The sequence below is a fragment of the Chlorocebus sabaeus genome, chromosome 8 (genome assembly GCF_047675955.1).
Source record: "Chlorocebus sabaeus isolate Y175 chromosome 8, mChlSab1.0.hap1, whole genome shotgun sequence".
NCBI lineage: Eukaryota > Metazoa > Chordata > Mammalia > Primates > Cercopithecidae > Chlorocebus > Chlorocebus sabaeus.
Genome location: NC_132911.1, coordinates 39747789 through 39760778, shown reverse-complemented (window position 1 = coordinate 39760778; position 12990 = coordinate 39747789). Strand labels below are relative to the sequence as shown.

The following is a 12990-nucleotide window of genomic DNA, read 5'->3' as shown; positions in this document are numbered from 1 at the left end:
GATTCACTGTAACATCAATGCTGTAAATTCACTTATTCTGTTGTCTGTAGCAAGTAAAGGATCCAGAAAACATGTTTTTGTCTATAGCTCCACCTGTGGTTCTGGAAACTATCATATTTGCCTCTCACAGAAAATTCCTGATTCAGTCTCTGGAAACTATTGCATTTGCTTCTCACAAACAATTCCTGTTTCAGTCTCAGCCTTTGGTGGTAAAATCTAAAAACTGGACTTAATTTGTTAGATATTTTCTAGGCAATTAAAAGTAGGGATAGAGGCTATGCAGAGTGGCTCACGCCTGTAATCCCAGCACTTTGGGAGGCTAAGGCTGGTGGATCACAAGGTTAGGAGTTCGAGACCAGCCTGGCCAATATGGTGAAACCCTGTCTCTACTACAAATACAAAAATTAGATGGGCGTAGTGGCTGGTGCCTGTAGTCCCAGCTACTCAGGAGGCTGAGGCAGGAAAATTGCTTGAACCTGGGAGGTGAAGGTTGCAGTGAGCCAAGATCGTACCACTGCACTCCAGCCTGGGAGACACAGTGAAACTCTGTCTCAAAAAAAAAAAAAAAAAAAAAAAAAGGAGTGATAGAGACCAAGAGTGTTGTGTTAGTTTTATGGGTTGCCATAACTAATGATCACAAACGGCATGACTTAAAACAGCAGAAATGTACTCTGCCACAGTTATGGAAGATAGAAGTCCCAAATTAAGGTATCAATAGGGTTGGTTTCTTCTGGAGCCTCTGAGAGAGAATTTGTTCCATTCTGTTCCATGCCTCTCTCCTAACTCTTGGTGGCTGCCAGCAATCTTTGGCACATCTTGGCTTGTCAATGCATCATTCCAATTCTACCTCCATCTTTACGTGATGTTTTCCCTTGTGTCTATGTCCCTGTGTTTGATTTTTCCTCTTCTTGTAAGGACACGCATCATATAGAATTTAATACAGTATCACCTCAGCTTAACTTGAATACATCTGTACACATCCTATTTCCAAATAAGACCACTTTCACAGATTATACATGAACATGACTTCTAGGAAGCACTACTAAACCCAGGAAAAATTTATATATATATATATATATATATAGTTTGTTTTGTTTTGTTTTTGAGACAGAGTCTTACTCTGTGGCCCAGAGGGAGTTCAGTGGTGTGATCTCAGCTAACTACAACCTCTGTCTCCCAGGTTCAAGCGATTCTTTTGCTTCAGCCTCCGAAATAGCTGGGACTACAGGCATGGGCCACCACACCAGCCTAATTTTTTGTATTTTTAGTAGAGGCATGGTTTCACCATGTTGCTCAGGCTGGTCTCGAACTCCTGAGCTCAGGCAATCCGCCAGCCTTGGCCTCCCAAAGTGCTAGGATTATAGGCGTGAGCCACTGCACACAGCCTAAACCCAGTACAAATGTTAGGTGATGGATTTCACACTCGATTTTAGCCAAAAGGCCAAGAAGTAATAGGGACTGGTTTCAATGCTGTGCTAGGAGGAGCCCCAATTTGACAAGTCCTTCTCTTTTATTATGGCAGTTTAATCAAATAAAGCCTGGTGAATGCCTGCGGCAGAGGACCTCATAGTTCACAAACTGAATTCTAACCTGCCCTCCTGCCAACTGTTCCAGGCTTCCCTTGCTTCTCTTCTCTGCTATTCTGAGATGGGAAAGGGAGACTCATGGGGATCTCCCTCTGCTTTGGTTAAATACTTGACATGGGTCCTGTAAACTTATTTCTGGATTTTATACATGATTTGCTTAATACGGTCAAAAAAATTCCTTTTTTATTCCATCATTGGAACTTTTCTCTATTTTTCTGTGCTTACAGTTATTTTCTTAATTTTTTTCTTATTTTTGGATTTCTTTGGTCTTGTCAACACAACATTTTATCTATCAGGCAAAGAAATTACTCTGCTTAGCTTGCTATCTTTATAGACATTGAAGCCAGTCCCTTATTCATCTTCTACAGGGTTCTAATGCTTTGCACAGAGCAGGCATTCAATGAGTATTTTAAAAAGAATTTGTAATTCTAGACATTAAATATCATCCATCAGTAAAGGGGAATTTTGGAGAGTAGAAAACTTTTCGTGGACTTCTGCAATTATGTGGTACTCCAAATTGGTAAGATTAAGACAGATGGAGAAGAGACTACAGGGAAGTAATGAATGTACACTGAATGCTATAATAGGACAAGAACTACAAAGGGGCCACTTTGTGATTTAGTTCCCATAACAATACTGTGAGACCAGAGTTTCTCACATTTTATAAATAAGGAAATGGGATTACAGTGTTCAGTAAATTTTTCAGGGTTACATAGCAATTAGGTTGGTACAAAAGCATTTGTGGTTTTTGTCATTAAAAGTAATGGCAAAAACTGCAATTACTTTTGTACCAGCCTAATAAATACTTTTGTGGAATTTACAGGCTTATTGGATGTTTCTGTAGAACCCATGGCCAATTTTATAATTCAGAAATTCCCTCCATTTAACTATTCTGTAACACCCAGGACAAAATCAAGGTAGACCCCCTCAGCAACAACAGAGCCCTGAACACGTACATGGAATGAGGAACCTAAGAATTTCCAAGCTGGCCTTCCTAGGCCATAGCTTATCCATTAGTTTATCATTCTCACCTAGATTCTTCTTTAAACAAACATTTGGTGAGTGATTGGTATGTGACAGGCATTGTTTTGTGCTGACTCTGGAAACCTTAGAAAAACACATGTATCAGAAGGGGTCATTCTGTTTTCCGGAAAGGTAGAGATAGCTTAGCTGATAAGTTCGATGGTAATGATCAATTGACACACTTCCGCAAGGCAAATAAAAGTGGTATGATGATGAAAACAGAATGTGATAAGGGGGTGAAGAGAAGAATACCTTGTCCACATGAGCTCGAAGCTGGTGAGCATCGATCAATTGAGGAAGTTTGTTGGCAATTTCCATCCAAGGCCTATAATGATCTGGAAGTTCTTTCTGCATTTAAAATAGAAACATGTAAATATTTTAGACCTCTCTGGAAAGGCGCCTCCGGGAATAGCTATTTTCACATTTCAGTCTTCAGAGGAATTCAAGTCAATGAGGTAACATGAAAAGTGAAAGGAGAAGAAAGCCTAGATTAGCACAATGGAGAATATTCACAAGGCAGATAGAGGAACTAATTGCAGCAATACAGATCAAAAACATGTGACAGACGTTCAATGAGCTTGAATAGAATGACCCTATAGAAGTCAAGACAGTAGAGGATTTCACAGAAGTAGAGAATCATCAGAAGGTCGAATGCATCACTACAGAGTTAAAGTAAGATTGACCTCTTTAAAAATCAAAACAATATTAGGAAGTCACAAATACATATTAGTTTATCTATGTACATTTAATAGAAATTTAGGTCAGGGTCATAGAAGCAGGATTCAAATGTTAGTGTGTTGAGGAAGTAGAAAATAGAGAAAATGTAGATTACTTTTCTCTGCATGTTGAACGAACATTGAGAATGCACCATATGCTACGTAGGCCCTGTGCTCACCTCAGATACACAGATGACTAAGGAGCATATGCTCTAGTACAGGAGAAAAACACATTAGTCAGATATATGCCAATGCGGTAAAATATGTTTAATTACTGATATCTGTGTAAGCCAAAGAACTTGCAAAGAAGAGGAAGTAGTTAATTTTGTCAGCTGTTGTGAGGAATTAAAGGGAAATATTCATAAAAATATGACAGTTGATCAAATTTTTGGAGGGGAAGTGACTTTTTTGGGTTGAAATGTGAAGAAGGGAAGGTAGTAAAGGTAGAGGGGACAGCAGATAAACAGATATGGGTGCTTCCTGGGACACAGATGACTCAGTGTTGCTAAAATATAAAACTCAAGAGAAAGTGATAGAGGCAAGAGGCAGACAGATGCCTAGGCAGATAGGGAAGCGTCCCTGTGAAACCCCACCTTCAAGCCCAAAACAGTCCAAAGGCTGAAAGACCGGACTCCTGGTCCCAGATGAAACCTGTGACACAGCGGGAAAACTTTCCCTGGTGGCCCACCCTTTCCCAATTGATTCTTTCTGAATAATGCCTTTTAAGTAATCAAATGTTGCCTTTTCTGATGCTACCTATGGTTTGCTGGGGCACGCCTACATGCATACTAGGAAAACTGGTGGAACCACCAGGAATTCGTGCCTTATGCTAGGGAGGAGCCTGGCCTTTTCAGCGTGCCTGTGAAAGTCCTGGTACTCCATTGTGAGGTGGGAGCCTGCTGGAGAAACCCCTCTCTTTGCAGAGAGCTCCCCTTTCGCATAATAAATTGCATCATCCTCACCCTTCATTATGTCTACCTGCCTAATTCTTCCTGGTCATGAGATGAGATCCTGAATTCTGCTGAACTAAGGAGCCAAAAATCCTGCATCAAAAGGATGATGAAAGACGAGCCTAGAAAGTTATATGAAATGTGCTGTGTGTAGAATATATGAATTTTCCCTTTATGTAAGTTGGTGACATGGTTTGATTTGAATTTTAGGAGCATAAATTTGTAGGACTTTAAGATACAAAGTCAGATAAGGAAGTCTTTAAAATATTGTTCAAGGACTAAACTTAGGCAATGACAATGAATTTGGAAAGGAGAAGCCATATATTCAAGATATATCCAGAAAATGAAATTGAAACGATGTGATGATTAAATTTGGGTCTGGGGGCTTAAGGTAAGAAAATCACTAGCCCAATAGCTCCATTTATATGCCCACTCTAGGCCCATGATTTAACCAAGTAAGACATAGTCTGAATTTCAGTGACCCCCAACTCTCACCCAAGGGACAGTAAACTACATTAATTTTTGTGAATTCTCATTGGCACCCAGCCTCTCTCATTTGTTTACATACTATCTATGGTTGCTTTTGCATTACAGCACTAGAGTTGGTAGTTGCAACAGAAACCATATGGTAGGCAAGTTTAAAGCACTTAGTATTTGGTCCTACAGAAAAAGTTCATTAATCTCTGATTTATCACACTGACCTGAGGCTCCTTTCTCAGTGTATAACCTGCACAACTGAATTTTTGGGTAAAGAAGAGGAAGTGAGGATGATTTCCATGTTTAAGAATTAGGTGAGCAAATGAATGGATGGAAACAGGAATTGAGACAGAAATGTAGGTGAAAGTCAAAGAGTGGGGATAAATGTGGTAAATTCATTTTTAAATATATTGACATTAAATTACCTGTGCAATCAAAAGATATGACTATGGTGAAAAGTTGGATACACGGTTTAAAGTTCAGGAGAAAAGTCATATTAGAAGTATACAATTGAGGCTAGGCATGGTGGCTCACGCCTGTAATTTCAGCACTTGAGGAGACCGAGGAGGGCGGATCACCTGAGGTCAGGAGTTTGTGATCAGCCTGACCAACATGGTGAAATCCTGTCTCTACTAAAAATAAAAAATTAAGCAGGCATAGTGGCACATGCCTGTAATCCCAGCTTCTCGGGAGGCTGATGTAGGAGAATCACTTGAACCTGGGAGGCGGAAGTTGCAGTGAGCCAAGATCGTACCACTGCACTCCAGACTGGAGTAACAGAGCAAGACACCATTTCAGAAAAAAAAAAGAAAAAGAAATATGCAATTTGAAAGCATAACTACAGCAAAAACTCTACATTGTGGTTAAAACCACAAGAGTGTATAAAACCATTTGAGGTAATATGAAAAGCGAAAGGAGAAGAAAGCCTAGATTAACACAATGGAGAATATTCACAAGGCAGATAGAGGAACTAACTGCAGCAATACAGATCAAAAACATAGTGACAGACGTTCAATGAGCTTGAATAGAATGACCCTATAGAAGTCAAGACAGTAGAGGATTTCACAGAAGTAGAGAATCATCAGAAGGTCGAACGCATCATTACAGAGTTAAAGTAAGATTGACCTCTTTAAAAATCAAAACAATATTAGGAAGTCACAAATACATATTAGTTTATCTATGTACCTTTAATAGAAATTTAGGTCAGGGTCATAGAAGCAGGATTCAAATGTTAGTGTGTTGAGGAAGTAGAAAATAGAGAAAATGTAGATTACTTTTGAAGGAGAGCCATAAGGCAGCAGGGAATTTGCATTTAAGAGTGATCTTTTAAGAATGAGAAGCTTGAGCAGTTTATAGTTGGCTATTGCAAGAAGGAGAGATTGAACACAAAGGAGAGAAGAGAGTAATCGAATGCAGAAGGAGCAAAGGACTAGAAGAAGTGAAGGAGGAGAGAGAGAACAAGAATGGAATGTCTGTCCTTGCAGCAGCAGTAGGAGAAGATCTGGAGTTTAAAAGAGTTCACTTTTTATGGACTCAATTTCTCAGCAGATGAGAGTGAAAATCAAGTTGTGTGAGTTGAGATAGGGGTAGGTGTGAAATTAATTACAGAGGGGAAAAGACCAGGGACCTCAACCTAAACATACAAACGACATGGAAGGTCCGTGAGAACCCAGGGAAGTCTGAAAACTGTGAATTAGGAGTAGTATAGACCTATACATTACCCACAAATCACTTGGAAGTCTTCGGTCTCTGAGGATCTGAGACAAACCTGGGTTCAAGCTCCCAATTAATTCATAAGTTAGGTACATCCAACATCCTATTCACAGTCTCTGATTGATTGATTGATTGAGACACAGTTTCATTCTATCACTCAGGCTAAAGTGCAGTGGTGCGATCTCGGCTCACTGCAACCTCTGCCTCGTGGGTTCAAGCTCCTAATTAATTCATAACTTGGGCACATCCAACATCCTATTCACAATCTCTGATTTATTTATTTTATTTATTTATTTTGAGACACAGTTTCATTCTATCGCTCAGGCTGAAGTACAGTGGCGCGATCTTGGCTCCACCTCCTGCGTTCAAGAGATTCTCCTGCCTCAGCCTCCTGAGTAGCTGGGATTACAGGTGTGTGTCACCATGCCTGGCTAATTTTTTGTATTTTTAGTAGAGATGGGATTTTGCCATGTTGACCAGCCTTGTCTCGAACTCCTGACCTAAGGTGATCCACCTGCCTCAGCCTCTCAAAGTGCTGGGATTACAGGTGTGAGCCACTGTGTCCAGCCAAAGTTTATAGAGGTTTGAGAAAAGAGTGTTGACATAAAATTGCTGGGTTAGACACACCATGAGTTAGTGTCCTATAGAGAGTGCAGTCATAAGCATTGGAGTTATATTTTCTACTCAACAGAAATATTTTGCTGCTCTTCTGTATAAACATCTACAAATTAACGGCCAGGCACGGTGGCTCACACCTGTAATCCCAGCACTTTGGGAGGCCGAGGCAGGTGGATCACAAGGTCAGGAGACTGAGACCATCCTGGCTAACAGGGTGAAACCCCGTCTCTCCTAAAAAAAATACAAAAATTTAGCCGGGCGTGGTAGTGGGCACCTGTCGTCCCAGCTACTCAGGAGGCTGAGGCAGGAGAATGGCCTGAACTCGGGAGGCAGAGCTTCTAGTGAGCCAAGATCGCACCACTGCACTCCAGCCTGGGCAACAAAGCTAGATTCTGTCTCAAAAAAAAAAAAAAAAAAAAAATTCTACAAATTACTGTGTAATTTCATACTGAAGTAGTGCAACAGTATTAATCAATACTAAGTAACACAGAAAACAAAGGGAAAACCTCTAGATGATTTAATCACCATAAAGTGAGATGGTTGAGACAATGCTCCAGGATGATATTGAAAAGACACACAGCCATCTTTTTGCTTCTGGATCATTTCATTGGATAATATTCTTAACACATTTATAATTTAAAGAAAAATAGATTTGTAAAACTGTATTTTATATATGAACACTAAACTCTTCGTTAGCTTAATGCTTGATTAGATTAAGTATAAATTTTGGCTAAAAAAGTAGCATAGGAAAATTAAAAATAAAAGCATGCACAAAAATAAACCAGGTGCCGAGCCCGGTGGCTCACACTTGTAATCCCAGCACTTTGGGAGGCTGAGATGGGCGAATCACTTGAGATCAGGAGTTCGAGAGGAGCCTGGCCAACATGGTGAAACCCCGTCTCTACGAAAAATACAAAAATTAGCCAGGCGTGGTGTAATCCCAGCTACTTAGCTACTAAAAATACAAAAATTAGTTGGGTGTGGTGGCAGACGTCTGTAATCCCAGCTACTTAGGAGGTTGAGGCAGGAGAATCGCTTGAACCCAGGGGGAGGAGGTTGCAGTAAGCTGAGATCACGCGACTGCACTCCAGCCTGGGCGACCAAGTGAGACTCTGTCTCCAAAAAAAGAAAATATTAGCTGGGCGTGGTAGCAGGTGCCTGTAATCCCAGCTGTTCAGGAGGCTGAGGCAGGAGAATCGCCTCAATCTGGGAGGCAGAGGTTGCAGTGAGCCAAGATCAAGCCACTGCACTCCAGCCTGGGGAAGAGAGCAAGACTCCGCCACAAAAAATAAAATAAAGGCTGGACGCGGTGGCTCACGCCAGTAATCCCAGCACTTTGGGAGGCAGACGCGGGCGCATCACGAGGTCAGGAGATCGAGACCATCCTGGCTAACACGGTGAAACCCCATCTCTCCTAAAAAAAAAATACAAAAAATTAGCCGGAAGTGATGGTGGGCGCCTGTAGTCCCAGCTACTTAGAAGGCTGAGGCAGGAGAATGGCGTGAACCCGGCAGGCAGAGCTTGCAGTGTGCTGAGATCGCACCACTGCACTCCAGCATGGGCGACAGAGGGAGACTCCACCTTAAATAAATAAATAAATAAATAGATAAATAAATAGATAAACTTTAAAATAAAATAAAATAAACCAGGTAAACATGAACAGGAAACTTGAGTGACAATATTAACATCAGAAAAATTAGAACTTAAACTATTGGAAAGATTAGAATTTGAAGCAGATTATTTTAAATGAAATAAAAGGTTTAAGTTTTGATGGAAAGAAGCTGTTCTGACATTGCATCAAAGTAAAGTGAAGGAGAAAGCGCTATTACATGCCCTTCTAGAGACAGGTGAGCATCACAGGGGCCCTGTAGGAAGAGCTTTAAAGAGCAGATTATCAAGGTTTCGTTTTCATTTTACGGTTTTTGGAGACAGGATCTCACTCTGTCACCCACACTGGAGTGTAGTGGTACAAATATAGCTTATTGCAGCCTCAAACTCCCTGGGTCAAGCAGTCCTCCCACCTCAGCCTCCCAAGTAGCTGGGAATACAGGCACGTAGGATCATGCACAGTTAATTCTTTTTTATTTTTGTAGAGATGGGGTCTCGCTATTTTGCCCAGGCTGATCTCAAACCCCTGGCCTCATATGATTCTCCTGTGTCAGCCTCCCGAAGTGCTGGGATTATAGATGTGAACTACCACCTCTAGCCTGATTCTCATTTTTAAGCATCACTTGACTGCTATGCACAGAATGTGTTACAGCTGAACAGGAATGGAAATAAGGAAACAAGGGGAGGAGACAATAGTCCTGGGGCTACATGAAGGTGGATTACACTGGGGTGGAAATGGGGAAAACTGGTCACCTTGGAAGTATATTTCAGAGATAGCACTGAATTCATTTATTGTCAAATGGATCATTTGCAAATGGTGAAGACTATTGTGAGGATTATATCTTTATTTTATTTATTGATCTATTTATTATTATTATTTTTTTTTTGAGATGGAGTCTCACTCTATCGTCCAGCCTAGAGTGCACTTGTGCAATCTCGGTTCATTGCAACCTCTGCTACCTGGGTACAGGCAATTCTCCTGCCTCAGCCTCCCGAAGAGCTGGCACTACAGGCATGCACCACCACACCCGGCTGATTTTTGTCTTTTTAGTAGAGACAGAGTGTCACCATGTTGGCCAGGCTAGTCTCGAACTCCTGACATTGTGATCCACCCACGTCAGCCTCCCAAAGTGCTGGGATTACAGGAGTGAGTCACCGTGCCCAGCCAAGACTACTGTGAGGTTTAGATTTTAAAAGTGTAGTTAAAGTTAACACAGGGCCTACTACAAAGTGAACACTTTCTGTATAGTTATTACTATTACTATATTTTATAAACAAACTTCAACAGGGAATAAGAAAAAAAATCAATTCTTAATGAAATGCAACAGGCTGCTATGAATAAATTTTGCTAATACACTTGAAAATTTCAACTGAGTTACCATTTGTGAAATTGCAAAAATTCAAATTTTTATTTAGAAATAAAAAACCTAACTAGAACAATAAGCGTAAAGGGAATAGAAAATGTAATTCAAAACGTACAGCTTAAAATGTCTGTAGTCTGAAGAGCTATGCTATATCAACAGATAGATGATCTGTTTCAGAACACAGAAAAGCATGAGAAGGCATCTAATTTGCTGAGTGTAGTGGCTCATGCCTGTAATCCCAGCACTTTGGGAGGCCAAGCCGGACAGATCACTTGAGGTCAGGAGTTGGAGATCAGCCAGGCCAATATGGGGAAATCCCATGTTTACTATAAAGGATACAAAAATTAGCCGGGCATGGTGGTGTGTGACTGTAATCCCAGTTACTCAGAAGGCTGAGTCAAGAGAATCTCTTGAACCCAGGAGGTGGTGATTGCAGTGAGCCGAGACTGTGCCACTGCACTCCAGCCTGAACAACAGAGCGAGACTCTGTCTCAAAAAAAAAGAAAAAAGAAAAAAAAAAAAAAAAGGCATCTAATGCATCTTATGAAGAAAATGTAACCTAAAGATTAATCCTTGAAATAACACTAACCAAGGCCACTATCCACTGTTGCTATTTATGAATACAAAAAGACAATTCTGAAGATGTTATAAAATTGAGTTCAACAATATATTTAAAGATAAAGTGAATCTGAGCATTGCTATGATTATGTTTTCATGTTAGAACATTATTATTATACATTAAACAGTAAAATCTAGAAATACAGAAAAAGTCTGGGGACAGTATTTTGATAAACTACTACAGTAGAGGACATGCCAAAATAGCAACAAAGTTTTGCTGAAATTATTTCTAAAAAGCGTGGGACCTGACATTGGGGTATTTCTTTTTCTTTTTTTTTAATTTATTTGTTTTCTTCCTTGAGGCGTGGGTAGATTTGAGCCTAAGCTTAAGAGCTTTGGATCATGGCTATTGTCAGAGTATTCAACTTTCTCTGTTCCCTCCCCTGACCTGGCATGAGAGCTCAGTCATTCCTCTCACAAATCACCAGGCAACCTGTAATCCCAGCATTTTCAGAGGCCGAGGCTGGTGGATCACCTGAGGTCAGGAGTTTGAGACCAGCCTGACCAACACAGTGAAACCCCATCTCTACTAAAAATACAAAAAATAAGCTGGGTGTGGTGGCACGTGCCTGTAATCTCAGCTACTTGGGAGGCTGAGGCAGGAGAATCACTTGAACCCAGGAAGCAGAGGTTGCAGTGAGTCAAGACTGTGCCACTGTGGGCAACAAGAGTGAAACTGTCTCAAAAAAAAAAAAACAAAAAACAAAAAACCCGGCAAATATTAAAGAAATATTTGTTAATTGGTTAATATTGGTTAATATTGGTTAATGAGTCCATCTAGCATGCCAGAATATTTTTTCCTGGCCTTATACTTTGTGGTATGTGTTAAATTGTGTCTCCCCCAAATTCTTGTGCTGAAGCCCTAGCCCTAGTACCTAAAAATATAACTGTATTTGGAGATGGGCCCTTGAAGAAGGTACATTGAAATGAGGCCTTTAGGGTGGGTCCAATTTAATTTGATTGGTGTCCATAAAGAAGAGGAAATTTGGACACAAAGAGACGGGGGAGAGCAGGCACAGTAGCTCACACCTGTAATCCTAGCACTCTGGGAGGCCAAGGTGAGCAGATCACTTGAGGTCAGGAGTTCGAGACCAACCTGACCAACATAGCGAAGCCCCATCTCTACGAAAAATACAAAAAATTAGCTGGGCTTTGTGGAGTGCACCTGTAACCCCAGCTACTCAGGAGGCTGAGGCAGGAGAATCGCTTGAACCCAGGAGGCAGAGGTTGCAGTGAGCTGAGATTGCACCACTGCACTCCAACCTGGGTGACAGAGTGCAACCCTGTTTTGAAAAAAAAAAAAAAAAAAAGAGAGACATGGGAACATGGGGAATTTGTGCATGGCAGAGAAAAGACCATGTGAGGACACAATAATAAGGAGGTCGTCTACAAGCCAAGGAGCGAGACCTCAGAAGAAACCAACTCCCCGACACCTTGATCTTGGACTTCCTGCCTCAAGAACTGTGAGAAAATCAACTTCCGTGATTTAAGCCCCCGTTTGTGGTATTTTAAGCCCAACTGTTTGTGACTGCTGTTACAGCAGCTCTCATAAACCACTATACTATTAAATCTGACTTCACAATCTTGAAGGTAAGTAAGGATCAGCACCCTGTCTGGGGCACCAGCAAAGGCACAGAGACCTCCTTATGGGATTTGTGAGTTGAATAGGGGGTCCTCATCTCAAAGAAACATTGAACTCAGAGCATCTGCCCAAACCAAAAGCAAAAGTGCATGGAATCACTGAGGACTTAAATGCCAGGAGATGAAGACTAGAATGTAATGTGTAGGAGTGGAGAGTTTTCACACTGGTCTTTTTATCACGTCTGTATCCTAAGCAACCTCCTAAATGCGCTTAGGCATGGAAACCGGTGAATAAGTTTTCACTAAATGAAAACAATAAAATGGCCAGAAAATGTTTGAAAGAATAGAAAATTCACAAAGAGTTATTAAGTTGAAACTAGAGAGACAGAACAAATAGTATTCAGTTAAGATGGCAATTGTTCTCAAAACTAGCTAGTGATTGCAAATTATTTTTAAGGACAAGATAGGGAATTTTTGTACAAATGGTGTGATTTAAATTTAAACATCTCAGGTAGAAGAGAAAAGTTTTGTTATTATTTTTGTTTTTGTTTTGAGATGGAGGGCCGAGGCGGGTGGATCACTTGAGGTCAGGGGTTCGAGACCAGCCTGGCCAATATGGTGAAACCTCGTCTACTAAAAATACAAAAATTAGCTGGGTGTGGTGGCGGGCTCCTGTAATCCCAGCTACTCGGGAGGCTGAGGCAGGAGAATCCTTTGAACCCAGGAGGCAGAGGTT

The 12990-nt window shown here is 40.9% G+C and overlaps 1 protein-coding gene across 1 annotated transcript in view; it reads right to left on the bottom strand.

Annotated features, from left to right (window-relative positions):
• The window catches only part of IDO2 (indoleamine 2,3-dioxygenase 2), a 70015-nt gene that overhangs the window by 49774 nt on the left and 7251 nt on the right, over nt 1–12990 (bottom strand). Inside the window, exon 2 of the mRNA XM_073018042.1 lies at nt 2862–2957. Within this exon, the coding sequence (XP_072874143.1) occupies nt 2862–2957 (96 nt within the window). The remainder of the gene's footprint in view (nt 1–2861; nt 2958–12990) is intronic.